The sequence below is a fragment of the Sinocyclocheilus anshuiensis genome, unplaced genomic scaffold, assembly GCF_001515605.1.
Source record: "Sinocyclocheilus anshuiensis isolate Anshui unplaced genomic scaffold, SAMN03320099.WGS_v1.1 scaffold50, whole genome shotgun sequence".
Classification (NCBI taxonomy): domain Eukaryota; kingdom Metazoa; phylum Chordata; class Actinopteri; order Cypriniformes; family Cyprinidae; genus Sinocyclocheilus; species Sinocyclocheilus anshuiensis.
Window position 1 is genome coordinate 3,037,039 of NW_015542382.1, and position 24,726 is coordinate 3,061,764.

General features: G+C 37.2%; 3 protein-coding genes across 5 annotated transcripts in view; all 3 read left to right on the top strand.

Annotated features, from left to right (window-relative positions):
- Positions 1 to 1,713: 1,713 nt before the first annotated feature.
- On the top strand, positions 1,714 to 10,129 carry palb2 (partner and localizer of BRCA2). Of its 2 annotated transcripts, none has more exons than XM_016491823.1 (13): positions 1,714 to 1,811; positions 2,032 to 2,078; positions 2,387 to 2,446; positions 2,616 to 2,751; positions 3,018 to 4,400; positions 4,689 to 6,139; positions 6,254 to 6,409; positions 6,662 to 6,744; positions 6,966 to 7,127; positions 7,240 to 7,356; positions 9,423 to 9,510; positions 9,603 to 9,751; positions 9,841 to 10,129. In XM_016491823.1, the coding sequence occupies exons 2-13, from the start codon at positions 2,040 to 2,042 to the stop codon at positions 10,046 to 10,048; spliced, it is 4,032 nt and encodes a 1,343-aa protein (XP_016347309.1). In that variant the 5' UTR covers positions 1,714 to 1,811; positions 2,032 to 2,039; the 3' UTR covers positions 10,049 to 10,129. The 2 variants fall into 2 exon arrangements, with proteins under 2 accessions (XP_016347309.1, XP_016347310.1); XM_016491824.1 differs by having other exon boundaries at positions 2,039 to 2,078.
- Positions 10,130 to 11,042: 913 nt separating this feature from the next.
- Positions 11,043 to 13,690, top strand: ndufab1a (NADH:ubiquinone oxidoreductase subunit AB1a). 2 transcript variants are annotated; one of them, XM_016491900.1, is made up of 5 exons: positions 11,043 to 11,252; positions 12,086 to 12,214; positions 12,972 to 13,059; positions 13,265 to 13,368; positions 13,447 to 13,689. In XM_016491900.1, exons 1-4 carry the CDS (start codon positions 11,049 to 11,051, stop codon positions 13,354 to 13,356), a joined length of 513 nt encoding a protein of 170 aa, XP_016347386.1. In that variant the 5' UTR covers positions 11,043 to 11,048; the 3' UTR covers positions 13,357 to 13,368; positions 13,447 to 13,689. The 2 variants fall into 2 exon arrangements, with proteins under 2 accessions (XP_016347386.1, XP_016347385.1); XM_016491899.1 differs by having other exon boundaries at positions 13,265 to 13,690.
- Positions 13,691 to 17,736: 4,046 nt separating this feature from the next.
- The window catches only part of LOC107692660 (mucin-3A), an 8,239-nt gene continuing 1,249 nt past the window's right edge, over positions 17,737 to 24,726 (top strand). Inside the window, exons 1-10 of the mRNA XM_016491825.1 lie at positions 17,737 to 17,783; positions 17,876 to 17,988; positions 18,543 to 18,899; positions 19,294 to 21,516; positions 21,635 to 21,705; positions 22,258 to 22,316; positions 22,813 to 22,970; positions 23,101 to 23,260; positions 24,188 to 24,379; positions 24,568 to 24,726. Of these exons, the coding sequence (XP_016347311.1) occupies positions 17,946 to 17,988; positions 18,543 to 18,899; positions 19,294 to 21,516; positions 21,635 to 21,705; positions 22,258 to 22,316; positions 22,813 to 22,970; positions 23,101 to 23,260; positions 24,188 to 24,379; positions 24,568 to 24,726 (3,422 nt within the window). The 5' untranslated portion in view covers positions 17,737 to 17,783; positions 17,876 to 17,945. The remainder of the gene's footprint in view (positions 17,784 to 17,875; positions 17,989 to 18,542; positions 18,900 to 19,293; positions 21,517 to 21,634; positions 21,706 to 22,257; positions 22,317 to 22,812; positions 22,971 to 23,100; positions 23,261 to 24,187; positions 24,380 to 24,567) is intronic.

The window sequence follows — 24,726 nt, forward strand, 5'->3', positions numbered from 1 at the left end:
TTTGCACCAAAAATACTCTATTGCTCAGTATCGGGTAATCAGGTAGGCGAATGTAGATGAGTTTTTCATGCTGTCCATCCCATTTGTTTCTTCCCAAAAGTCCATCCCCTGTTCTCTCACATCAAAATCCACCAACAACATATTTGTTAGGAACTGTTTTGGACCATTTTCACATTGCTTGATATGTGCAAATTTCTCTACTGATTCAGACAATAGACAACTTTTTGACTAGAGAAGGCAATATGGATAAGCAAAAGTTTGAAGTTAAAAAGATCTTAATGATGGATTTGTTTCTTACAAACAGCTTTTTTTTTTTTGCTTCACAAGACATTAAATGATGGTCTGGAGTCGTGTGGATTATTGTGATGTTTTTATCAGCTGGGTTCTCACTCACTGCAGAGGATCCATTGGTGAGCAAGTGATCTAATGCTAAATTTCTCCAAAGAAGAAACAAACTCATCTACATCTTGGATTGCCTGGGGGTGAGTAAGCGTCTTTTTTTGTTTTGTGAACTACACCTTTAATCTGATTTATTGACAATTTAAGGAAATAATAATTTAAGTTGCTTATTTAAGTAATGACAGTTGTCATGCAGAAGCTTCGATAAAATCTATTATTTGCCACTAACACTTTTAGGCTACTACACGTGATCTGTATGTACCTGACTACTTTGAAAAAAATTCTGAAGCACCATTATTCCCTTTAATGCAAACAGACTACTTACAAAGCTAATATTGAATCTACCACACTGTTAAGCTTACAGCTGCGAGACAGGGAAAACAGTAGTTGAATCTGAGCACCATTCACTAATGCTGCGTCCCATTGCCTACTTATACTACGTCCTTAAAGTATGTACTCTTTTGGTGAAGAAACGTACACACTTTTGAGTGTGTAGTAAAAGAGTAGGCAAGTTTTGGGACATACTATCACTTCACACAACTGCGTCTTTAACGGGCCGCTCTGTGGCATAGATACACTGTCACTGTAAACTGGCCTGTCAATCATCTTGTCACAGTTAACATCCTCCACATTGCATTTCATTTAACTTCCTACCATATCGAAGAGAAAAGAAGTAGCACATTGATCTGCCAGTCGCGGGTCTTTCATGCCTTGTTGCAAATGAAACATAACACAGATAACATTAAATAAATATATTTTTTACCAGGTTAAATGTTGAATATTAGTAACTCAACCCCCTTTTTCTAAGCCTCTCTCCCTAACCGCTGGTCGCGCACATCCGCCATGTTTGTAGTTTTTAACGGTTTTTTAGTCGTGTTTGTAGTTCTGGACAGAATCCTTCACCAAAGCGCAATGGATTGTGGGCAACATTAGCCATTAAAGTGTGCACAGATCCACACTTCAAAAATCGACCTGAAATAGGAGACCATCCGGGGACTTTTGGCATACTCTTTTCAACATACTATGCTTTGGGACACACTTATTCTAATCTCACATACTGTTTAGGAAGGATAGTATGAACATTGGGATGCGAAAAAACAGACATTACTAAAGAGTCCCGATGGGACGGATAATGCACACGTCTGTCTAAATCTAAATCCTGCTCTTCTGGAGGTCCTTTAAACCTATTATATAATATGTTATATGTCTATTGTTATAAAGGACGACTTTATTATCCAGTAGCAAAATCTAGTAACACTAACCTGAAAGTCACAGAATGTGATCTGTTATCGATTAGTTTTGTCTGCAGTCAGAACTCGCGGGACGGTTGAGTGTGGCAAAATATTCCGCAAGTCTCGTCAGGTTAGAAACAAAGGTCAAAACCACCTTTTGAGCGTAAACTTCTCTCCTGGGTACGTAAATAAATGATAATTTAATTGAAGCTCAATGTTTTACCAGCCGGATCTGTGTTTATCTATCAGTAACGTTACTTGTCAGTCAGATGTTTATGTGGTTGTTTACAGTTGGTTGTGATTCTCGTAATGTGTTCATATGTCAAATGTATAACGTTACTTTGACGTGCAAGCACTTGCATCTCTCAGCAAATATAGAAATAATATATTAACATGTTAGTTTACAGGATGTCAGAGGAGATTCTCCCTAACGAAGATAAAGAGACCGTAAGTTCATATGTTTATATATTTGTGGAAGTACCATTTGACAAAAGTTGATGAACTAATAACTGTCATGGTCATGCTATGTTGTTTTGGACATTGTTTGAAATAACTTGGAGCGCTATGTAAATACTATAGTACTGTACTTTATGACATACATGGTATAGTGCCATGTAACATCTGATATCCTCACTGGAATACCAATAGTACTTTTTATATAATATTATTTGTATAATTAGCATCTATTAATGTTTTTACTTAATATGACAGACATAAAAAATATTATTTCATTTGTCATTCATTGAATGTTTTAGCTGAGAAGACGATTGGAGCAGCTGAAGCAAGAGTATGAGAAGACCGCACAGAGACTGCAGGTAAAGACATGCCATATTTGTGGGTATGCAAGAATTTATTTTCAAACTGATGTTAACAATGTTAGACTGAATTGATTTCTGCAGTATAACAGCACTTGAATTGTCATATAATTGAACCTGTAATGAATATAATTAAACCTGTTGATGTATATTTGTGTTTTTGGTTTAGAGAGCAGAGCGCCATGATGCCATTCGCAGACTTACACAGAATAACTCTCCACACACATCTGAGCCATCTTCTGTGACTTCATCCATGCCAACATCAGAATATTCAGAAAACCATGAGAATATGCAATTACAAACCAGTAAGGCTAACTTCAGTGTAAAGACATGAATAGAGACAAACTGATAATATTATGATTTATCGCTGTAGACCATAGCAGACTACATATGTGTCAATATTCATAGCCTCAGTGGTTTGAGATACCAGTGATGACCACATTTACCGTTCATTTTAATGTAAATGTTGAAGAGAGTTTAAAAAAAAGTTGTTAAATGCATAATAAAGCCTATTCAGAAGGTAAAGAATCCCGAACACTAATAAACAGTGGTTTTCTTTTTTCTGTCTCAGGCCTAGTTGCAGAAAGAAACAGCTCTGGTTTTTCCGCTGTACCAAAAGTCCCTGCCATCCAATTGGATTTTGTCGAGATTATGTCCACACCGCCTTTGTACTCCCCAGTATGCAAACGAAGCCCCGCCCACCGCCTGCGTTCTAAGCGTAGTCGACTGCGTCTACGGAACAAAGAGCGAGAATCAGACACTGACATCAGCCAAGAAAGAGATGGAAGTGGAGACGGTATTTGTGAAAAGGTGGACACTGAAATAAAGGAGGGTAGTGAATGTACTGATAACAAGAACAGTCTAAAAGGAGTGAGAAAATATGGTAAGATGGAAGACAAGGACTGTGAAAAGAAAAAGGAAAGAAAAATTGAGAAGATGTCAGCTGAGAGGGAGAAGAACCAGGACAGGCCAATAGGCATAAGAAAAGTTGGTAAAATTGCTAAGCCATCACAAGAACTGGAGAATGATGGGAAAAGAGTGGGACATTGTGTATTAAACTGCTCTATGATCCAGTCAGATAACAAACTGCCATTGGTTTCAAGTGAAAAAAAAAAGAACGTTCACTGTAGCCAGAAAAAGGTTAACGTTGAGCAAAAATCACACTCAGGTTCAGCTGTGTCTATCCAAACCTCATCTTTCCCTCAGTCATCTGAGGGAGTACAGATTACTGACAAATCACAAGAGATGCTTGAACAAACTAACCAGTTGCTCAAAGACTCAAATAAAGGTTATGATGACAGGATAGACATTAAACAATCTGGTGTTCTGGACTCTTGCACGCTGGTTGAGGGTTTACCGTTTCCTGTGGAGTATTATATTCGGACGACAAGGCGCATGGCTGCATCTCACAGCTCTGTCGATCTAGATGCTGTCATTTACAGCCAGCTCACTGGGGGGCGGGGCAGACGGAGGCTCAGCCAATCGCAAACGAGTGGTAGAGGTCGCATGACCCCAGAGCATTCAGTCTGCAGGTCCACTGACCAGACCAGACGCGGAGGAAAAGGTCAGAGAGGGAGAAGAGGCCGTCCAAGAAGCACTGCTTCACGTGCCAAAGCTGATCCTGATTGTACAATATCACATCCCCCAAGTGATTCTCAAGCAGATTCAGAATCTCCTACAGAAGAAAAATCCACGTCTCACACTGAATCACCCAGCCAATCAGTACTGGTCCTTGAAAGGCTAGAGGCAGAGTCTCAGGAAGTCCATTCTCCTGGGCCCACAGTGAGCTTAAGGCCAAGTCCAGAGCAAGGACATTTCGAGCAAGGAGTTACTCAAGATTTTAAGCATCTTCCAGATTCTCAGCTTTGCTTTGATTCCCAACTCCTCCCGGATTCAAATTTGTACCCTATTTTCAGAAGAAAACATGGCCAAACTGGAAAAGCATCTCAGACAGGTACAAATAAAGATGATGCGATTTTTATATTCTTTTCTTTCTGTGTCTTGTAGTATGTATTTTTAAATTATTCTGAATCACAAATAATTATGACACTAGCAATGCCTCGGTCATTGGTTCGATTCCCAGGGAATGCACGAACATAATGATAATAAATATACATTGAATGCAATGGTCACTTTGGATTAAAGAGTCTGCCAAATGCATGAATGTAGATGAGAGCTGTTGTACTTTCTGGAACCATCATGTTACAGGTAATACATGTTTGTGAATGTGTTTTGTGTTTAGATCAGTCACCTCTTCTGCCATCATTAGCTTCACTCATTCAGGCTCTTCAAGAAAAGGATAAGAAAACTGGACTGTTGGCGGCTCTTGATTTCCAGGATTTCCACCTGCCTGATGAGGATTTTGGACAACTAAAGTTAGAAAGATTGCGCTGGTCCACTTCAGTCGTAGAGCCCTTCGTACAGCGTCCCCTCGTGTACAATACACGGCAGAGCAGCAGGCGCCAGAGAATGAGCGGGAGAAAGAGTAATTGTGAAGCGCGTTACTCAGTGGGTGAACTATTTACTCCAGAACCCCTAACTACCTCTTCTCTTGAGAATAGTTTACCTCTTTGTCAGTCAGACCCTGCTGATCAGTCACAGACAGAGATAGAAAAGGACCTCAAAGCTGTAAATGAAATAAAGACCTTCTCCTCAGATGTGATGGACAGTAGACAGATTATCAAACCTGAACCAGACGGAAGCTTATATAATGAGAGAAAAGTTGAGGCCCCACTTAAATCCTCAGAAACTGAAAACATTAACGAGATTCAGTCGCAAACAAAGATGCAAAAACAATCTCACATGCTCCCAGAGAACAACTCGCCTTGCCTTGTGACACTAAGTTTGAGCCCATCTCTGACTTCACACACACAGAAAGGTCAAGATACTGTCCTACCATCTTTGGGAATGTCCCCTCACTTTTTGACTCCAGGTTCACCATTAGACCTCCGGTCACCTCTGTTTCCTCCCTCTGGTATCCTTAGGTCTCCCTCTTCATTTACACTTATGGGATTTGTGTCTCCAGACATCAAAAATCGTATCTCTGTAAAAAGTGGAGATCAGGGAGGTTCTGAAACACAAAATCAAACTCAAATTAGTCAAGAAACAATGACAGAAGTTCAAAATACTGTGAAACCACGTATGCCATCCCAAAACAACACTCCACCGGGATATGAAAACTTAAATGGCCCAGAAACTAAATCCTCATGCATCTCAGTAAATGAACAGAAACGTGAATGCAGTCTTGATACGGAAAGCAATCTTGAATGTGGAAATAAGATCAATTGCACGCCAGAAAATGAAGTTCAACTCCTCAATGTTCCTGAACCAGTGATTTTTAAAACTCTCTTTGAGTCTGAAATCCAAACCAAGAACAGTTCTGAAATGGACATTGAAACCTTTAAAGGCTCTGAGCTCGGGTCTGAAACCCAAAGTATGGGGTTAAACCCAAATTTGAAACTGTTTCATTGTGGTAATAAATCTGGAGCTGTTGGTCAAACTCCTTTGGACACTTCCACCTATCAGAGAACAGAAAGAAGGACTGGTTTTGATAATAACAGTACTCAGTTAGAGGAGCGTAACACTGTTCCATCCAACAACCGGACATTAGTGCATGAGGAATCTCTAACTGGCACTTCATTCACTGATGAAGTTCATTGTTCTGCAGTCCTGCAGGAGATGCACACTTTTAAGGTATCTATAAACTAAAATAAATAAGTTGATATGTAATGCAGTGATATGTGCTAAATTGTCCTAAGGTCTAATTACCTGCATATGTCTGTGTGTGATGATTGTCTTTGTACTCAGGCGCTGGAGGGTGGATGTGTGTTGGATTTGTGTTTGGTGCGATGGCCATCGGAGGACTGGAGCATATGTGTGGCAGGAGAATGGAGCGTTTGCCTTTGGGCTCAGATGAAGGGAGTTCAGTCGTGGAGGCTTTTACACACCTGGACATTTGCACAGGTAAACCAATTTGCTACAGCACTTCAGCATAAATGACAGCAAGCTGGCAATTATTTGAGTTTATGTAGTAGTTTAAAAGGTTAGTTCCCCCAAAAATAACAATTCTGTCATCATTTATTCATTCTCATGTTGTTCCAAACCTTTAAGACTTTGGTTAATCTTCGAGACATGAATTGAGCTATATCTAAAAAGTTATATATTAGATATATAAAATATGTCCCTCTGATTTGACTTCTGTGTTTGTATCTGTAGTCCGTCATGTCTTTGCAAGGGATACCAGACTCTTCGGGACTGCTTTGTGTCAGTCTGGGTCACTTGGAAATCAGAGAGGCAAGGTAATAAAAATGGTATAATACAAAACAGCAAAATTACTATTGGGTAAACCAAAATGATGCTATTTTCGACTCCCTTTACCACAATTATTATTTTTTTTTCAAAATCATCCCATTCTGAACTCAAACCCTAGGGGCACTGCGCTCAGGCATCTTCAAGATGTTTTTTGTGTTGTAGAACTCAGTAAACGCCAATCTAATTCCCTGTGTGTTCTTGAGTGCAGGATGCTTTGCTGTCCAAGTATGGATGGGCCGTTCTCTCAGAACACAGTGTGCAAGGACACGTTACAAGCAGTGTTGAGTGTGTCTAATTGTCGGCTTGTGTGTTGCTCCACCCCTGGAGATCAACAAAGAGTCCGTGTGTTAACAGTGACTCAAGATGGAAGGTAATAAACCATCATGTGCATGTTAAACACCTGTGTCTATTAAACCTTTTTTATGTATTGTTCACTTGAAATATTTAAGCAAAACTATTTATTATTTACTTGCTGTATTCAGGGTAAAGAACACTCTTCCCCTGGCCTCTGCTAAGCAGAACATTTGGACCCTTGCAGCTGTCGAGGGTGAAAAAGATGCTCTGATTGGTTGGACAGAATGTAAAACTCTCCTTATATGGTGATGAATTTGGCAATATTGAGTCTTAAACATCTTTGAAAGTCTTTTTTATTAGGAAACTTTTTTAACTGTATCCATCCTGTACATTGGGATATAATTAAAGGGTAATGAAACCCCATTTCAGCACTGGTTAGTTCTCTCCACAGTTTTAAAAAAACACTAAAAAAAGTGGGCATGGTGCACTGCGAGTGGAGGGGGAAGAGGGGAGACAGACAACACACACAGCTTCGGGTTCAGACGCTTTAATTTAGCTCCAGACGAGTTAAAAACACAAATAAATGCACAGCCATTTGCACTCTGCATCGAAAACCTACATGAACGTGCTGTTGCACCTCTGATAACTTTTAAGGATTATTGTGCGGCGTTTATATAAGCCTTTTGACGGGTTGTGTCGAGGAGCTGTAAAAACGGTTACACTCACTAAGGCTGATGATACACGGGGCAACTTTTTGAGCAATGTTGCCGCCAACGGGCAACCAGATGAGACACAGAGCCCACGACCGATCTAAAGTATTCAGATAGACATTTGTTATCCATTTTCAATGTGAAAGTGCCCAAGCAACATTGCTCAAAAAAAGTTGCCCGGCAAAATTGCTCAAAAAGTTGCCCCGTGTATCATCAGCCTAAGTGAATGAATCGCATTTGTGCCGAACTCTTATTACAAAGCAAAAACAAACACTCTCCTCCGATCCATGAACGTTTCTCTCAGTTAATGTGCACGATCTCACAGTCTGAAGCGTCTGTCATAGCAAATCAACACATGCTGTTGTGAATAATTAAGCGAAGCATCTTCTCATTGGATAAGAACACGCAGTCTCATTAATAATTGAATAGACACTGACACGTCATCGATGTACTATAGTCCTTTGCCACGTCACAGATTGTGACGTCAACACGATGAAAACAGCGCAAAAAAGCATAAAATTAACCAGTTTTCTCCAACAGTTAAAATTATTGGATGCTAACATTGTCTTCTATGATGTGCAACACAAACACCTCTGCTAAAATCTCAGAAAAAGTAGTCTGGGGTTTCATGACCCTTTATTTATACATTCTGTCACTAAATTGATGCACACTGCAGAAATAGCAGTATTTCTATTACTAATAAAGGAGTAATTCTCCCAAAAATTTAAATTTGCGGAAAATGTATTCACCCCTCAGGCCATCCAAGTGTTTGTTTTTTCATTGGAACAGATGTGAAAAAAATTTGCATTACATGGACTCTTTTCGCTTGTAAACAGTGCTTGCTTGAGCTGTGCATATTTCTCTCCTGATTCAGATGAGAATAGAGAAAGATTAAGATTCACTAGAGAAAGATTAAGGATAGAGGACTCATATTTTAGCCCAAAGTAACATCGTTAAAAACATCTTAATAGATTTGTTTAATACAAACATGCAACTTTTCGCTGATGTTAATTAAGTCATGTGGATTACTTGTGATGTTTTAATCAGCTGTTTGGACTCTCGTTCTGACGGCACCCATTCACTGCAGAGGATCCATAGCAGGGTTGCCAGGTTTTCACAACAAAACCCGCTCAATTGCTACTCAAAACTAGCTCAATAGTGTTTCGAGGGGGGTCCCCCAGTAAATATCATGTTCTGGGGGGTAAAATACATGTTTTTTTTTGGTGGGGTTCCCCGGTAAAATTCGCATTTCAAGAGCTAAATATCATGCTTTTAGGGTCGCTTCAACCCGCGGACATGAAAAACAACCCGCTTGCCGTGGGTTAAAGTAGCCCAAGTCCGACTTGGCAACACTGATCCATAGTTGAACAAATGACGCAATGCCAAATTTCTCCAAATCTGTCCCAAAGAAGAAACATACTCATTTACATCTTGGATGGCCCAAATAAATTTTCAGCAGTTTCATTTTTGGCTGAACTATTCTTTAAATTTTTGATAAAATGACTGGTATTTTCTGATGCTTTGCTAAAAGGTAGGTAGAATTTGGAGTCAGTTTTGTACATGTTGTCAGTAAATTATTTTTAATACTGTGTATATCTTGTTTTGTTAGCATTTTAATTTGTATAATTGATTATCGCTTTGGTCACACTTGTGAATTTCAGGAACATGAAAACAGGCCAGCTGCTGCAGACTATATACCTGGAAAAGACTTTAACCATGACAAACTGCATGAAGGGATATTGTTACAGAGTAAGTGAGTGTATTGTTCTTGTGTGAGTGTGTGTGTTAGAAGAATGAGTATAAGAAGAATGAGTGATAACCCTGTGCTTTCTTTCCTGCAGGGTGTGCTGTGTGTGTTGCTTCAGAATGCAGGAAATGTGTGTGATGATGAGAGTAACACATCTCTTTTTACGCTGATTGCCACAAATCCTCTCACTGGCAAACATATCACACTGACCTCTATCAACTGTCCTGATCAACACAAACAGCAGTAAGATTAGAAGTGATAAATGTTCCAATATAAGAACAAATAATGTTAACAGTAAAGTCGAATTAATGAATGTTTGTCTCATTCTCTAGGTTAATAGATGGTGATGTCTTGGGCTCTGGGCTTGTTGGTGTTTTTCAGTCTGGTCATCTTGCTGTTTGGGATCTCAGAGGAAGCGTGGCTAAAGTTGTTGGTGTGCTGGATGAGTTGTGTCGACTAGCCCGCTGGGCAGGGCCAGATATGCTGCTGACTGGATATCTGAATGGAGATGTTAGTGTGTTTCATTATAAATCTACATAAACACACCATACATCTCTATTCAGCAAAATGTATGCCAAATGACTTGTATTACTTGTTAATAAAACAAAAATATGTTGATTAGTGCCATTGTTAAAAAAAAAAGAAAAATGTTACATTATTACACAAGCTGTTTGTTGATTACAGTTAATATAAGCAAAACCAGAGAAATATTTGTACTGTTTGGATGTGATATGTAAAATATATTTTACAAAATAAAACAAATGACTTAAACACTTTTAATGCCTTTAATATTGAGATTAAAGTTTTTAGCTGAGAAAATGTCAAATCGTATAATTTTTATTGTCCACACACCCCAGCTAATATGTGACACTGGAGCACAAAAGCAGTCATAAGTAGCACGGGTATTTTTTTTAAGCAATAGCCAACAATACATTGTATGGGTCAAAATTAATAAAATTTTATTTTATGCCAAAAATTATTAGGATATTAAGTAAAGATAATGTTCCATGAAGATATTTTGTAAATTTCCTACCGTAAATATATCAAGGCCTAATTTTTGATTAGTAATATGCATTGCTAAGAACTTCACTTGGACTTCATTTTTTGCACCCTCAGATTCCAGATTTTCAAATAGTTGTATCTCAGCCAAATATTGTCCTATCCTAACAAACCATACATCAATGGAAAGCTTAATCAGCTTTCAGATGTATAAATGTTAATTTAAAAAAAGAAAGAAAATGGTTATGTGTTTGTGGTCCAGGGTCCTAATCAATCCTAATCAGAATTAAACTGGACATTTTATGAAAAAAATGTTTTGGATGATTAATGACTGAAACGATTTGGGATATATATAGTTTTCAGCCAAAAGAATAGTAAAGGTAAAAAAGATGACAACTTCGCATTTATAGTTGACACGTATGTTAATCTAAATTGAACAGCTGATGTTGTACATTGACAATTTTATTTTATTATCACGAAATATAGTATATTTATTGAAAGCTAAACTTTAACATCCATAATTGAAGACAGAGTGTCGCGCATGCGCAGTGGCAGTCTCGTGCATTGTGGGAGCGGATTGAGAAACATGGCGGCGCACATCATTGCCCGGTGTGTCCGATCACTGAACCACCGTATTGTATGTTTTAACCGTATCAATACTGCCGCGACATTAGCAGCAGCTCCGCTCACCCATGGCCGAACATTTTCACAGCTGATTAATGGACACAAGTCTTCGCTGGCGCAGGTGCGTGTTAGTAATTGACTCGTGACATCCAATGACCTAGCCGTGTCTTTAGTTAGAATGACTTCAACACGATGGACAAACATCATATCAATATACAGCTACAAAATACTTTTTAACCAACTGACGTGCATGTACAGTTCAGGATAATGTTTCTAAATTAACCTAAGTGTTATCATCTTTATGTAGCATAATAGATCATAAGACTGGTCTGTCTGTTTTGTTTTTTAACGAGCTCTTTTGCTGTAATCAGTTATGATTTACACAGTTATAATGGATTATATACATTATACACATTTTTATACATTACATGACAGTATTAATATCTTTATGATCGTTTAAAGGTGTATTTGTTTTTCGCTGTATATATATTATATATAGTATCATTTCTTTCTTTCACATTGATATTCAATGACATTTAAATATATGATTTACCTCATAATACTCATGTATCATCAGTTATTATTGTTGTTCTGAACCTTCAATTCATTGTTGTTATTGTTTACTAAAATCGTTAAAATAATTTCTGTAAATAAAATATAAATGTACAAATATTAAATGAAAAACAAACAAAAAAAAAAACTAATTAAAAGTAAGGCTTTGGCAACTGATTGCCTGTACAAAATTGAATTAATAAATTAAACCCAAATAGAAAGCAAATAACAAAATCATTAAAAACTAAACTAAAATGTAAATAAAAACTTGGAATGTAAAAATAAAAGCTAATTCAAATCACTAATAAATACTATAAATAGTAACACTGCTTCAGATGTCTGTTCAATTTGAAATAATCCTTGTAAAATGTATTTTCTAAGATGTTTTGTTTTCTTTTGTAGATCTCCGGCAGTTCATTTCAGGTTTTTCAGTGGAGGCAGTACGGTGACTTGCCCCCATTAACCCTAGAGACTCTCCATGACCGTGTCCTCTACGTCCTGAAGCTCTACGACAAGATCAACCCCGAGAAGGTAAATACCAAAGACTACAGAAAGACAAAGACAGTTCACTCCTATACTGATGAATAGGAGAAACTGCAATGTGCAATATGGCGGAATAGTCCCACCTTCTAAATGAAAGAGCCCATCGCTGATTGGTAAAGTCATTGCGTCACTGCAGCGGCCGTTAGAAGCTCGGGTTCCCATAGAAACCTGAGGCTAGACCAGCCATTGCGCATGTGCAGTCTTAAGCGCGTTATGACTGCGCATGTGCATTGGCTGGTCTAGCCTGAAAAATAAGCTTTTTAAATGCCATTTGAGTATAAGAAATAACATTCATGGGGCAGTTCATTTCAGATTTTGTTGCTGATTTGAAATATGTAATTTAATTGCGACTTCAGCGAGCAGTTTTTGAAATTTCAGGATTTCCCCATTAATTTTTAGATAGGACTTGTGCTGCGTTCAAGTCCTCCTGGGACGTTCGTACTTACAAGTTGACAAGTCGTAATTACGACGTCAGGTGCGTTCAAGTCAGTTTAGTCGGCACAAGATGGCGGTGTACCTGGTCTTGTTTGAGCTGCCTGAGGCGTTGCAAATATGGTCGCCGAGTGAACAGACTTTCCTTGAAAGAGACTTATATTATATTATTATTATATTAAATGTAAATACTTCATAGTTTTGATCAGATGGACAGCATGTTTGGTTGAACTATTTCAAATTAGCTTCAAATATACCATATTCTGCAGATTAACTGTGTTTGAAGATAATTTAAAAGTGTTTTTCTTAATAGCTTCAGGCTACGTCTCACTTCATGAAGGATTTGGGATTGGACAGTTTAGACCAGGTGGAGATCATCATGGCCATGGAAGATGAATTTGGTATGTAATTGTCTTTATAATTTTTTACAAGTTTATTTTCAAGTGTAATGTTTCTCCCATTATGGCATTTCTTTGTATTTATGTATTCTTTGAATGTATGCAATTTGTTCTTGTTGATGTATAAGGATTACTAGAAACAGATTATTATACCTGGTTATGAATGTGTATCTATCTACCCAGTTGATAGTTTTGCTTTCATGCACAGGTTTTGAAATTCCTGATGCTGATGCAGAGAAGTTGATGACACCACAAGAGATTGTTCAGTACATCGCAGACAAGAAGGATGTTTATGAATAAGCATAAATAATTGTGAGTTTACTGTTCACATTACTTTAGTCATTTCGGGTGAACCTTATTATGAACACTTGTTTTTTCTTACTCATCCAGATAAAGATAATCCCGTCAGATGACAAAGACCATGGAGCTTTTGTCATGAACTGTTTATGTTTCTGCTGTTCTTCTTTATTCTTTTTGTATTTAGATACATGTTTAAATCGGTGTTCATAATTTTGTTTGTGGCTGCTTGTGATTTGCAGCTCTGCAGCACTGTCTGCTAGATACATGCACAAGCTCCTCATTCATACAATAAGAGTGTGCAAATAATATTAATAATTCATATGAATACTACAAAAATAAAGACTTTGAATAAGTTTAAAATACTTTATTTTTGTCTTCAGGTACATTATGAATCTGTGCCAATATGATCAGTCTGTTCATTCATATAACTGGTCAGGGGTTTGTTTTCTTGACATACTTTGTTTTCTGACATTTAAACCATGTACTAAGACAAAATCACAGGGTGCTTAGAAGAATTATGTTTTAATATGAAGTAGTCTGCCATTCAACAGTTTGGGGTTGGTACGATTTTTATGTATGTAATATGTATTTGTTTATTTATTGTAAACATTAGGCTAGGTTGTATTCAATTGATCAAATACAGTAAATATTGTTTAATATTATCATAATTTAAAATAACTGTTTTCTATTTTAATATAATTTAAAATGCAATTTATTCCTGTGATGGTAAAGCTGAATTTTCAACACCATTCAGAGTCACATGATCCTTCAGAAATCATTCTAATACGCTGATTTGAAAGAACAGCATTTATTTGAAATAGAAATTTTTGTATTCATATAAATGCCTTTACTGTAACTTTTGATAAATTTAATGTCCTTGCTAAATAAAAGTATTAATCGTACTGACCCCAAACTTTTAGTAGTGTATGAAACAAGAAACTACACAAGTTCAAATTTAAAGGGTTAGTTCACCCAAAAATGAAAATTCTGTAATTATTTACTCACCCTCATGTCGTTCCAAACCCGTAAGACCTCTGTGTAATCCGTGCAATCCGTGTGGTGCGGCTGACACAGAACACGCTGTTTGCGTTCAGTGGATATTCTCCAAAATGGCGCTAGGGTGATGCGGAGGAGACGAATTGTTGAATAAAGTCATTTTTTTTCTTTTGCACACAAAAAGTATTCTTGTAGATTCGTAAAATTGACGGTTGAACCCCTGATGTCACATGGATTATTTTACCGATCTCCTTGCTACGTTTCTGACGTTGATTGTGGTAGTACCCTTGCTGTCTATGGGTGGGTCAGAGAGCTGTCAGATTCCATCAAAAATATCTTAATTTGTGTTCCGAGGATGAACGGAGGTCTTACGGGTTTGGAACGACATGAGGGTAAGTAATTAATGACAGAATTTTCATTTCTGGGTGAACTATCCCTTTAATAGTTAGGAGTGGCTGTATTTGGTATGTTATAGCACCACCTACTGGAGATTCTTTCCAAGTCTAAAATATTACTGCAAGACTTTTCCAGAGTTGAAGCCAAGAGAGTTTAAACAGGTTATATTAGGAAACATTTATTGTCCAGTACTTAATCTTTACCCCCTGATGCTAATGCTAATAAAACTAATACAATCTTCCACTAATAACCTTTAACTTACCCTAAACAACATTAAGCTGTTGACATTCATTGCAATGTGGCCTTAAAATAAGTGATACTTTCACGTTCTTGTTCACATTTGCACATGGATTCGTTTAATGCCATTTCTTAAGTCTGTGTATTTCAGGATCGGCTCCTCAGCATAAAAGGACTGTGTCTGTATTTCCTTCAGAATATTTAAAACATATTACACAGTCATATATCAAAATTTAGGATTACAGTATAACTATTTGATTTATGATATATATAATTCATTCTTAATTTAGACTTTATAAATAAGCAATATGTCATTGGCATAACATTGTTTATTCAGACTTTGAGTTTCAATTTAACCTTCAGCTTAGGGTAAAAGACTGGTTTAAGTTAAGTTCAAAAAGTCTTTAATTTTAAAGACACACCTATCTTATGGACTTAAACCCATGTTTCCTTTTCAGGTGTAATAAATCCTTCTCCCTCCCTGTGTTTATGTGTGTGTTAGTATGTCAGTGAACGTACCTCTCACTGTGATGATGAGAAGCTAGGGAGGGACGCTCCAGGCATTTCCTCCTTTTTTTGTGTTTGTGAATGTCAGGATTTCTGTGAATTAGCAAAAGGTTAAGCAAAGTTTTAAATGCAGTGAGATTTGAATTTAAAATGAAATAATGAAATTGACGTTTAAGAAATTGTTTGAGTTTTATTTAATGTCAGAATACCTTTTAGTGTAGTTTTTGTTTTTACTTTGCTTTACAAATGCAGTGTCTAAAAATCTGAGCTTGTCTAATCTACCCTCACACAAAAGTATTGTGGTAGTATTCCTTAAATTCCTGCATTCAATCCCCTAAAACTGCTGTCTAAAAAGCCATCTCCTGATTTTGAGACACAGACACTGTGCCAACGATCTCTGAATGGTCTTCTGCGTTCATCTATTTTCTAGTTTGAACTGAGAGCACAAGTATGGAGTCAATATAATGCCACATATATATGCAAAATAATAAAGTTTTGCAAAAGAAAATAAAGTTTTGCAAAAGAAAAATAAAATCTTGAGCAAAAAAAATACGTTTTACAAACAAAAATAAAGATCGCAAAATAAAAATAAAGTATTGAGAGAAAAAAATTAAGTTTTGCAAACAGAAATAAAGAATTGCAAAAATTAAGTTATAATTCATTGCAAAAATCAGTGACAGTTGTAAAAGAAGCTTATGAACTGTGATTCTATTTGATCTCTGCAACACATATTTTCCATGCTCACACCTACTAATTCATTTGCAATGCTCCATTTATTTTGCGTTTATGTAAATTAAATTAAATTATTAAATTAAATGTTATGTAAATGAAAAACGAAGTCGAGATCGATATGAAGCTTGAGTCGTAGACCTTTTTAATGATGTAAGTTAGTTTATGAAGTTAATTGCATTCTTTAACATTAAAACTAGCAGTAACTCTGAACTCATGTAAACAAAGAACGCTTCTGTGCGCTGGCGTCCTCCCACAGGTTAAGAGATTTTAAACAAACACATTTAGTTAACCAAATGAAACAATACACATTTTAATGCTATAAAAGTGTGCACATTGAGAGAAGTAAACAGCAGATGTTCATGTTAACAACTTCTTTAACTTGAGCAAACACTGCTAATACACATATACATTTGTTAATAAAACGAAAACATGCATGTTTTAATGCTAGAGAATAAAAGGAAACGATCCACCCGCATGCCTCTGCTCAACGATGGTGCCTGGAACAGTGAGCTGTGTCTCGGGCCGATTACGTCACTTCCAGGGAGGCATGCCCAGGCCTGTTGTACACGCCCCCGTCCCTTGACTCCACCCCCATGTCAAAACAGTGCCAGAAAGCGAGACGCGCAGAAACGTGAAGCGCAAAGGGAAAAACGGTATCGCAAGCTCAAACTTGACTGAAACGCAAAATAAAAGTAAATTAGTAAAAAATAAATAAATAAATAAAATAAAAATAAAAAATAAATAAATTAGTAGATATGGCCATGGAAAATATGTATTGCAAAATCATTGCTTTTGTGCTGTTTCATTTATATTTTGCAATTCTTTATTTTTGTTTGCAAAAAACACATTTATTTTTTCTAAATACTTTTATTTTCGTTTGCAAAACTTTATTTTCGTTTGCAAAACTTTATTTTCTTTTGCAAAACTTTATTATTTTGTATATATATGTGGCATTATATTGACTCCATAGAGGAGCGCAAACAAACACTCACTATGTTTTCTTTCACACAAACACACACAAGCTCGATAATTACCCTAATCTTGAAATCACCTCTGTCCCCTTAACGTTTTACCGCTTCCGTCCCATTTTCCCTCTTAAAAAGATGCCTAATCGTAATCATATGTCTGCACGATGCCTTGTTTTCTACACCCCTCGGGCGAACTCGCGCGCTTACTAACGCGCATACGCACGCGCGAGCTTCATAAATTGAGCTGAGGTCGGTTCGACGCGGTTTCTGAGGCGGACCGAGGGATGAACTTGACTCTTCTGTAAAGGTCTTTAAAAAGAAAGAAAACTGATATGAATCCTCGTTACACCTACTTTTTTTGACTAGTTTATATAGCATATTGTCTGCATCATGTTTTAGAATTGTTAAATATTCTTTATGGAATTAACTGTGGGAACGGATTCCTTCCTGGAATGTTTTGGCACACCCCTCGGGCGAACTCGCGCGCTGACTAACGCGCATACGCACGCGCGAGCTTCATAAATTGAGCTGAGGTCGGTTCGACGCGGTTTCTGCGGCGGACCGAGGGATGAACTTGACTCTTCTGTAAAGGTCTTTAAAAAGAAAGAAAACTGATATGAATCCTCGTTACACCTACTTTTTTTGACTAGTTTATATAGCATATTGTCTGCATCATGTTTTAGAATTGTTAAATATTCTTTATGGAATTAACTGTGGGAACGGATTCCTTCCTGGAATGTTTTGGCTTGCAAAATGCGTCGTTTTGTGTATCTTTTCTTATTTATTTTCGCTCCAGGTAAGACGACTATTTCATTAATAGACGAGGTATTTACATGCTAAAAACATTACCTTATGTTTAAACGTGTCCATTAGCCATATTTTAGATGGTTTATAAAAACTATTTAATATAGTTTTTAAATAGTTTATGTTATGATTCATCCATATCATATCCTTTTTAAAAATGTATCATGGTAATCTTAAAATTTACTGTTGTGGGCCTGATCATAACATATAGTTACTGAATGTTTATGCACCACAGAATTTACACACATGTCAAAAGTACTATGGTACTGCTAGGCTACATTTTGTTGTTGTTGTTTTTGGACATGCACATTCATATTAGGCTACTATACTAATATTGGAATAAAAGTAGCAACCATAGTGACATCCCTACAAAAAATACTGTTAAAGTACAAAAGTACTGATACTTTAAAATGTAAAATGGTATTTGGTATATATATATGGTAAATGGTAAATGATATATATATAAAATGGCTAATTTTAAGGTAAAAATATGTAAAGTTTCTTAACTTATTGAAGGTGGTGGTGATGATGATGTTTTCTCTGTAGGTAACACACTGTTGAACTTGAATCAAGACTGTGGAGGTAAAATTATTGGAGAGAGGAGCGGCTCAATTTGGTACTCTTTACACCCAAACAGCCTTTTATTTAACAGAATTACCAGTGACAATGCAGAAAAACTGTTGGATGTTATCTGCACTTGGATTATTTATGCTTATGAAAATCAGACTGTTTGGATAGAGGTCATTTCTGTTGGGAAAGGCGCTCGTGTTGGAATTAGATTTGGGAATGGGAATACACTGATCTATGAAAGAGAGGAGCGGGCACTATTCTCTGGCATTGGGAGAACCATCATTGAATGGAGCTTGAGAAGGACTGATGAAACATTTGCCACATTACATCTGAGTAAGTCAATTAAGTACCATGCTAATATCATATTCTTTCAAAAACATTTTTTTTTTACCAACCAAAAAATCCTTAGTGTATGTGAAAAGTATAGGAACAATACCCAGTGAGAAGGTTGTTGTATGTTTGTACATTTCCCTTAGTGTTGGAATCTTTTTTATTATTGGAGAAATATATGCAATACAGATAGTCTTGGCAAAAATCAAAAGATCCTCCATATTTTCCTTATTCATACAAAGTTAAACAAAAAGGTTATCTTCCTTCTGCAGTTATTAAGTATAAATACATATGAAAATACATGAATGCAATGTTCTTAGTTAGTGTTGGAATCTTGTGTCTTGAATAATCTCATAATTCCTGTTTCCATTCATCATTGTGTGTGTGTTTTTCTCAGGATGGAACACGTCAGAGGACAGTCACACTCTTGCTTTGATTCCTTACACCCACTCTGTTGCTGACCCGGTGTCTCCCTCTCCGAATGGCTCAAACGATGTAACTTACACTCCTGACATTTCAGTGAGCAGCAATGCAGCCCCCAAAACACACACTCTCATGGGTGAGAGTATACAGCAGGGCGGAGGTGTGTCTGACCTGGACGATAAGCGCAGACCTCTATTTCCGCAGGAAATCACCAACAATGGACAGGAAACGGCTGGAGCCTGGATCTCCGACCTCGCACTCGCTGGCACACATTCTTATTCTGATACACAGACCAGCTCTGCCCTCGACACACACATGAACACGCATACAATGTTGTCTAATGAACCTTCTTTGATGCAGTCTTCTACTGAAATCCAATCACCATTGGTGTCTGTACAAACTACACCCAAACAGGCAACTGATGTGGCAAAAACAAGTGCACTTTTAACCACAAATGATGTTGCACACACTGAACTACATAAAGGAAGTTCACAGCACACACATACACATTCATTTACCAAAATACAGCCCAAAACGACAAAAAGAGATGATCCAAGTTCAATGTTTCCAACTTCCAGCTTTATGACTGTAAGTCCGCATTATATTCAGCCATTCGACAAAACTTCTAAACACTTTCTTAGTGACAGTTCTTACAAGTCTAAAGCAACCACGGTGACGCTCCCAAATAGAGATGGGTTTACAATATCAGAGAATGCTGGGAAGAGTCCATTTGATTCGATTTTTTGGAGTTCAAACACAATTACAGATGACAACCAACATATATCATCAGAGATGGACTGGACAGATCGCTCTCCAAGGTCAGCTAATGCAGATAAAAACATTACTAATCAAACCATCTATGATGATTCAGTACTCACTACTAGTACGCCTGCAACAGTATCAGAGTTTCCAGATGTTAATCAAACCCACACATTAGCGTTTTCTGTTAGCGACACGGCTGAATACTCCACGTCTCCGAATGAGCCGCCAATAAATGTTACCACTGAGAATGAGCCAACAACTTCAGGCGAGTTCATGCACTCTTCATATAACACACTTGAGACTCCAACTTTGATGTCTTTGGAAGCATCAACCACCCTCATCTCACACACCATCCAAAGTCAACACGATACAAGCACCCAAGGAACCAGCTCTGCATCTGCGTCAATCTCTTACCGGATGTCACACAACACTAACAAAATCAGTGCCTTCACCACTTTCCCAGATACCATCCTTCCAGACCTGACCCCTACTGAGAGTCCTAGTACCCCAAAAAGGGACGAGGATCTGTCACCATCTGAAAGTGATTGTCTCGGTCTTGCATGCACTTTGTATTTAGTGTCCACAGTACAAGGCAAACAAGAAAGCCCCATCACCAGCCCTCCATCAATCTCTCTGTCAAGTCCTCAGATTAGTCGTAATGTGACTTCTGACCTCATGGTTGAAGACAGCACTACAGTGAGATCTGAGAACCGCACTGATTTAGAAGAACTTGATGTGTCTCCATCACAAGTCCAAAATACCAACACAAAATCAAGTATGCATACTGAATTCCCTATATACACATTTCCACCTCAGTATTCAACATCTTCTGAAAACACGCAGAGCAATGTGGGATTTTCCGGTGTAACTGATATCAGTGAGAAGAGTAGTGGTCAAACAGTGAGTGATCCTACTCAGACTAGAACAACAATTTCGAAGACGACTCTTGGCTCATCTCCGTTTAACGACATTCATACTGGATCAACAGAAAACACTAATGGGCTTACCGCCCGCACTATCGCCACATTGAGTACTTCATCATTGGAAACCACGACTCCATACATCTCTCAGGTCAGTACAACTGTTCCAACAAGCACATCTGTTAGTACGACCACTGCACATTGGGAAACTAGTGAGACCTCTGTGGTTCACACACCTTCAATAACTAGCCCCCAGATGAATCCACATGCCACGTCCACAGAAACGACTTCGGTCCAGGTCCAGACACACATTCCAGTGCGTAAACCCAGCACTGTCAGCCTTCCCCAACATATGACCACAAGCTCTTATTTAATTAAAACAAAAGCACACACAGTATCTAAACAAGCAGTGACTCAAACATCTTGGATCCATTCTACTGCATCCAGCTTTGACAGGAAGTGGCTACATGGACGTCATTATTTTATAGTGAAGGACCAGCCAGCAATCATCAAGGGTGAGTAACGTATCTGTCACTTTTGCTGCTTGAGACACCTAATTTTTCACTTCTCCATATTCTTAGTAAACATGAATCTTGTTTTTTTCCTGAAAAACATTTATTCTTCTGTTTTCAGAGAAAACATTTCAAGTACTCTTACAGATTGTTCTGGAAGGAGATTATGCCCCTAGTATGAGGTTGCTTGAGGTGAAACCATTTGAATGACTTTATATACACTACCATTCAAACCTTTGTACATGTGAATTTTTATGTTTTGAAAGAAGTCTTCTATGCTCACCAAGGCTGCGTTTATTTGATAAAAATACAGTAAAAACAGTAATATCGTGAAATATTATAACAACTGTTTTCTATTTGAATATATTTTAAAATGTAATTTATTCCTGTTATGGAAAGCTGAATTTTCAGTATCATTACTCTAGTCTTCAAAAATCATTCTAATATGCTGATTTGGTGCTTAAGAAACTGCTTAACATTACGTGGTAAGCGTAATACATTTTTTTTCAGGATTCCTTGAATAGAATAGAAAGTTATGTATGAAATAGAAATATTTTATAACATTATAAATGTCTTTACTATCACTTTTTGATCAGCTGAATGTGTTGTTGCTAAATATTAATTTATTTCCAAAAAAACCCAAAAATTTGGAACCCCAAATTTTGAATGTTAGTGTAGGCACACTCATGTCAGCAGATGGTTGATGGTAATTTGATTACCAGTGCTCTTCATCCACTCCTGTAGGTGGAGACATTTCTGTACAGCCTTTCTGGATTTCAGAATCAACATGTAACCTGGCACAGGTAAAAAGTTTTACTGACATATATATTGTCAACTAGACATTGCTTTAATGCCAATTTAATTCAGTGAGTACTTAGGAAGAACTTGTAATTGTAAATGACATTTTTTTTTTGTTCCGACTGATTGTCTAAAGTAAACTTTCAGTTTGGGACCCCTAGAGGATCATTATTAAACTGTGAAGGGTTCATGAAATTGTGATAGAAATGGTAATGCAAAATAAAAACAATAACATTCTTTTAAAACAGACAACATTATTATTATTATATAAAATGTATTATAATATTACTAAACATAAATAATAATAATAATAAAAAAAAACAACAGTCAAAAATACATTTTAGGTTTAAAATCTCATAGAGTATTTCAGGTACAAAACTGAAGTCGCGGTGGTTCAGCAGAGAAAAGGATTTTGAAAACCTGATCTAAAATATCTAAATAGTGGATGACTTGTGTTAAATAAGTAGATTTGATGGATTCTGCCATGTATATTTTCATCAGTGGCCCAGTTCTGCAAACACTAGTTCAGTTCCAAACAGTGGAAGCGCTCTCCTGGCTGGGAAGGGTGGAGTCTCTGTTACAAGAGGCGGGGTTAAACCCACTACCAAAGAAAGGAATACTTGTGGGTGGAGTTAGAGTGAAGAATATTACTGTGGGAGGTGAGTGTTGAATAACGAGATTTTAACCACTTAGATATCTCTCGCTTTTATTTCTATCTTAACCACTCAGACCACCTATCATACCTTAATATGTTTTTTGTTTGTTTTCTTTTTTTTGTTTCTTTCCAAGGGTTGCAGACAGATGTTTGTGAATGGTTGTTTGAATGTCCATCTGGGTTCCAGTGTGTTTCTTCAAAGGGCAATGCCACATGTACATCTGTGTGCCACTCTGAATACTGCAAACATCAGGGCATCTGTGTCCATCGCCTCGGGCAACAGCCTATCTGCCAGTAAGTTCCATGTACAGTTACATGCAGTGTAGTTTTGCATAGTCAGATTTTTTATTTGCAGCATACAATCTGATTTTAATCGCAACTTATTCTCATCCAGACCTGTGCATTTATATGTGCACACTGATTAACCCTGTAAAGCCTAACATATTAAATAATAGTCCGAAAAATATATCTATATTTTTTTAATGGAACAGTTTATTAAACCTTTAGATGAAATCTAAAAAAAAAACTTTTTTGTTAAGTATCATATTTGATACATCAGGCTTTTATGGCTTATATAGTATAAAAGATTATGGAGTTCACACGTGATTTTATTCAGAGGAACAAACTGAGCAAAAATGTGCAATTTGGTTCAGTTACTGAAATTCTCATGGCCAAAAAAATTAGATGTAATTCTGATAGCTTGTAATGTCAATCAACAAGATCTTCATAATAGTATAACAGACTACATGAAACTTGAAATGCATATTAATACATGAAATGCATATAAATATAATTTGTCACTCTATATCTCCCAATACATTGATGATTGAGGGATGTACAAATAAACGTTCCTCAAAAGCCTGTTGCATCATATTTGAAACATACATTTTAACATGATTTTTCTACAAGATGATGTTTAATCAAGTAACCCTAATTAGCATGAAATATTACTAACCATATAAAGAGTATTTTTGTTCTACATTATAAGAATCAGTAAAGATTTCACAGTAAAAGGACACGATTTGAAGATGGTTTTACAATTATACCAAAAGGCCTTTTATTTGCTAAAAAAGCATAAATCAGATGACAGAAAGCATGTAGAATACCGTGTACAACAGCGAATTTTCCATCATTTTGATAATCAAAAATTTGCATATCAAATATGACACAGCAGGCTTTATCGGGTTAAAATCCTGCTGACCAAACTCTCTTTTTCTGAAGGTGTCCTGTTGGGGAGGATTACTGGTTTATGGGCCAGCGCTGTGACATCCGCATGACCCGGCCGCGTTTGGTGGGCGTGTGCTTTGGAGTACTGGTCGCTGTCGCAGCAATCATGGCTCTTCTGTCTTATCTCACAGTGCGCCGCTTTAAAACCATGATAATGCAAGCCAAAGTGGAACAAACACGCAGCAGGTATCACGTTCAATCATTTTATACACACACACTCCCATACACTCAGCTCTAGTAGCCTGGTTTTGTTATTGGAAATAGTTTGCAGGAAATCATTGGCCAGTTAAAACAAACCATGGGTTGTGATAGCGCCACAACACAGGGGTCGAATGTGTGAATAATATTCCTTTGTCTTCTGTGTGTGGAAACAGTTATCGGAGATTTAATCACTTTGATGAGCTTTCGGCTCGTTTTTGGGGAAGGTCCTGGCCGGGCTCTGAGGACTCGTTGGATAACCCTGCCTTCACCCGCTCTGATGAATTACTACACATGAGAGCACTTGACCGTACCTGCTGTTACCATGATGACAC

Excerpts from the sequence above, each read along its gene's own strand:
- ndufab1a (XM_016491899.1), top strand. The coding sequence starts at position 11,049 with ATGCGCAGTGGCAGTCTCGTGCATTGTGGGAGCGGATTGAGAAACATG. Across the intron at positions 11,253-12,085 it reads ACAAGTCTTCGCTGGCGCAG|ATCTCCGGCAGTTCATTTCA; the intron begins GTGCGTGTTAGT and ends TTTCTTTTGTAG. Across the intron at positions 13,060-13,264 it reads GGCCATGGAAGATGAATTTG|GTTTTGAAATTCCTGATGCT; the intron begins GTATGTAATTGT and ends TTTCATGCACAG.
- palb2 (XM_016491823.1), top strand. The coding sequence starts at position 2,040 with ATGTCAGAGGAGATTCTCCCTAACGAAGATAAAGAGACC. Across the intron at positions 2,447-2,615 it reads AGACCGCACAGAGACTGCAG|AGAGCAGAGCGCCATGATGC; the intron begins GTAAAGACATGC and ends TTTTTGGTTTAG. Across the intron at positions 2,752-3,017 it reads GAATATGCAATTACAAACCA|GCCTAGTTGCAGAAAGAAAC; the intron begins GTAAGGCTAACT and ends TTTCTGTCTCAG.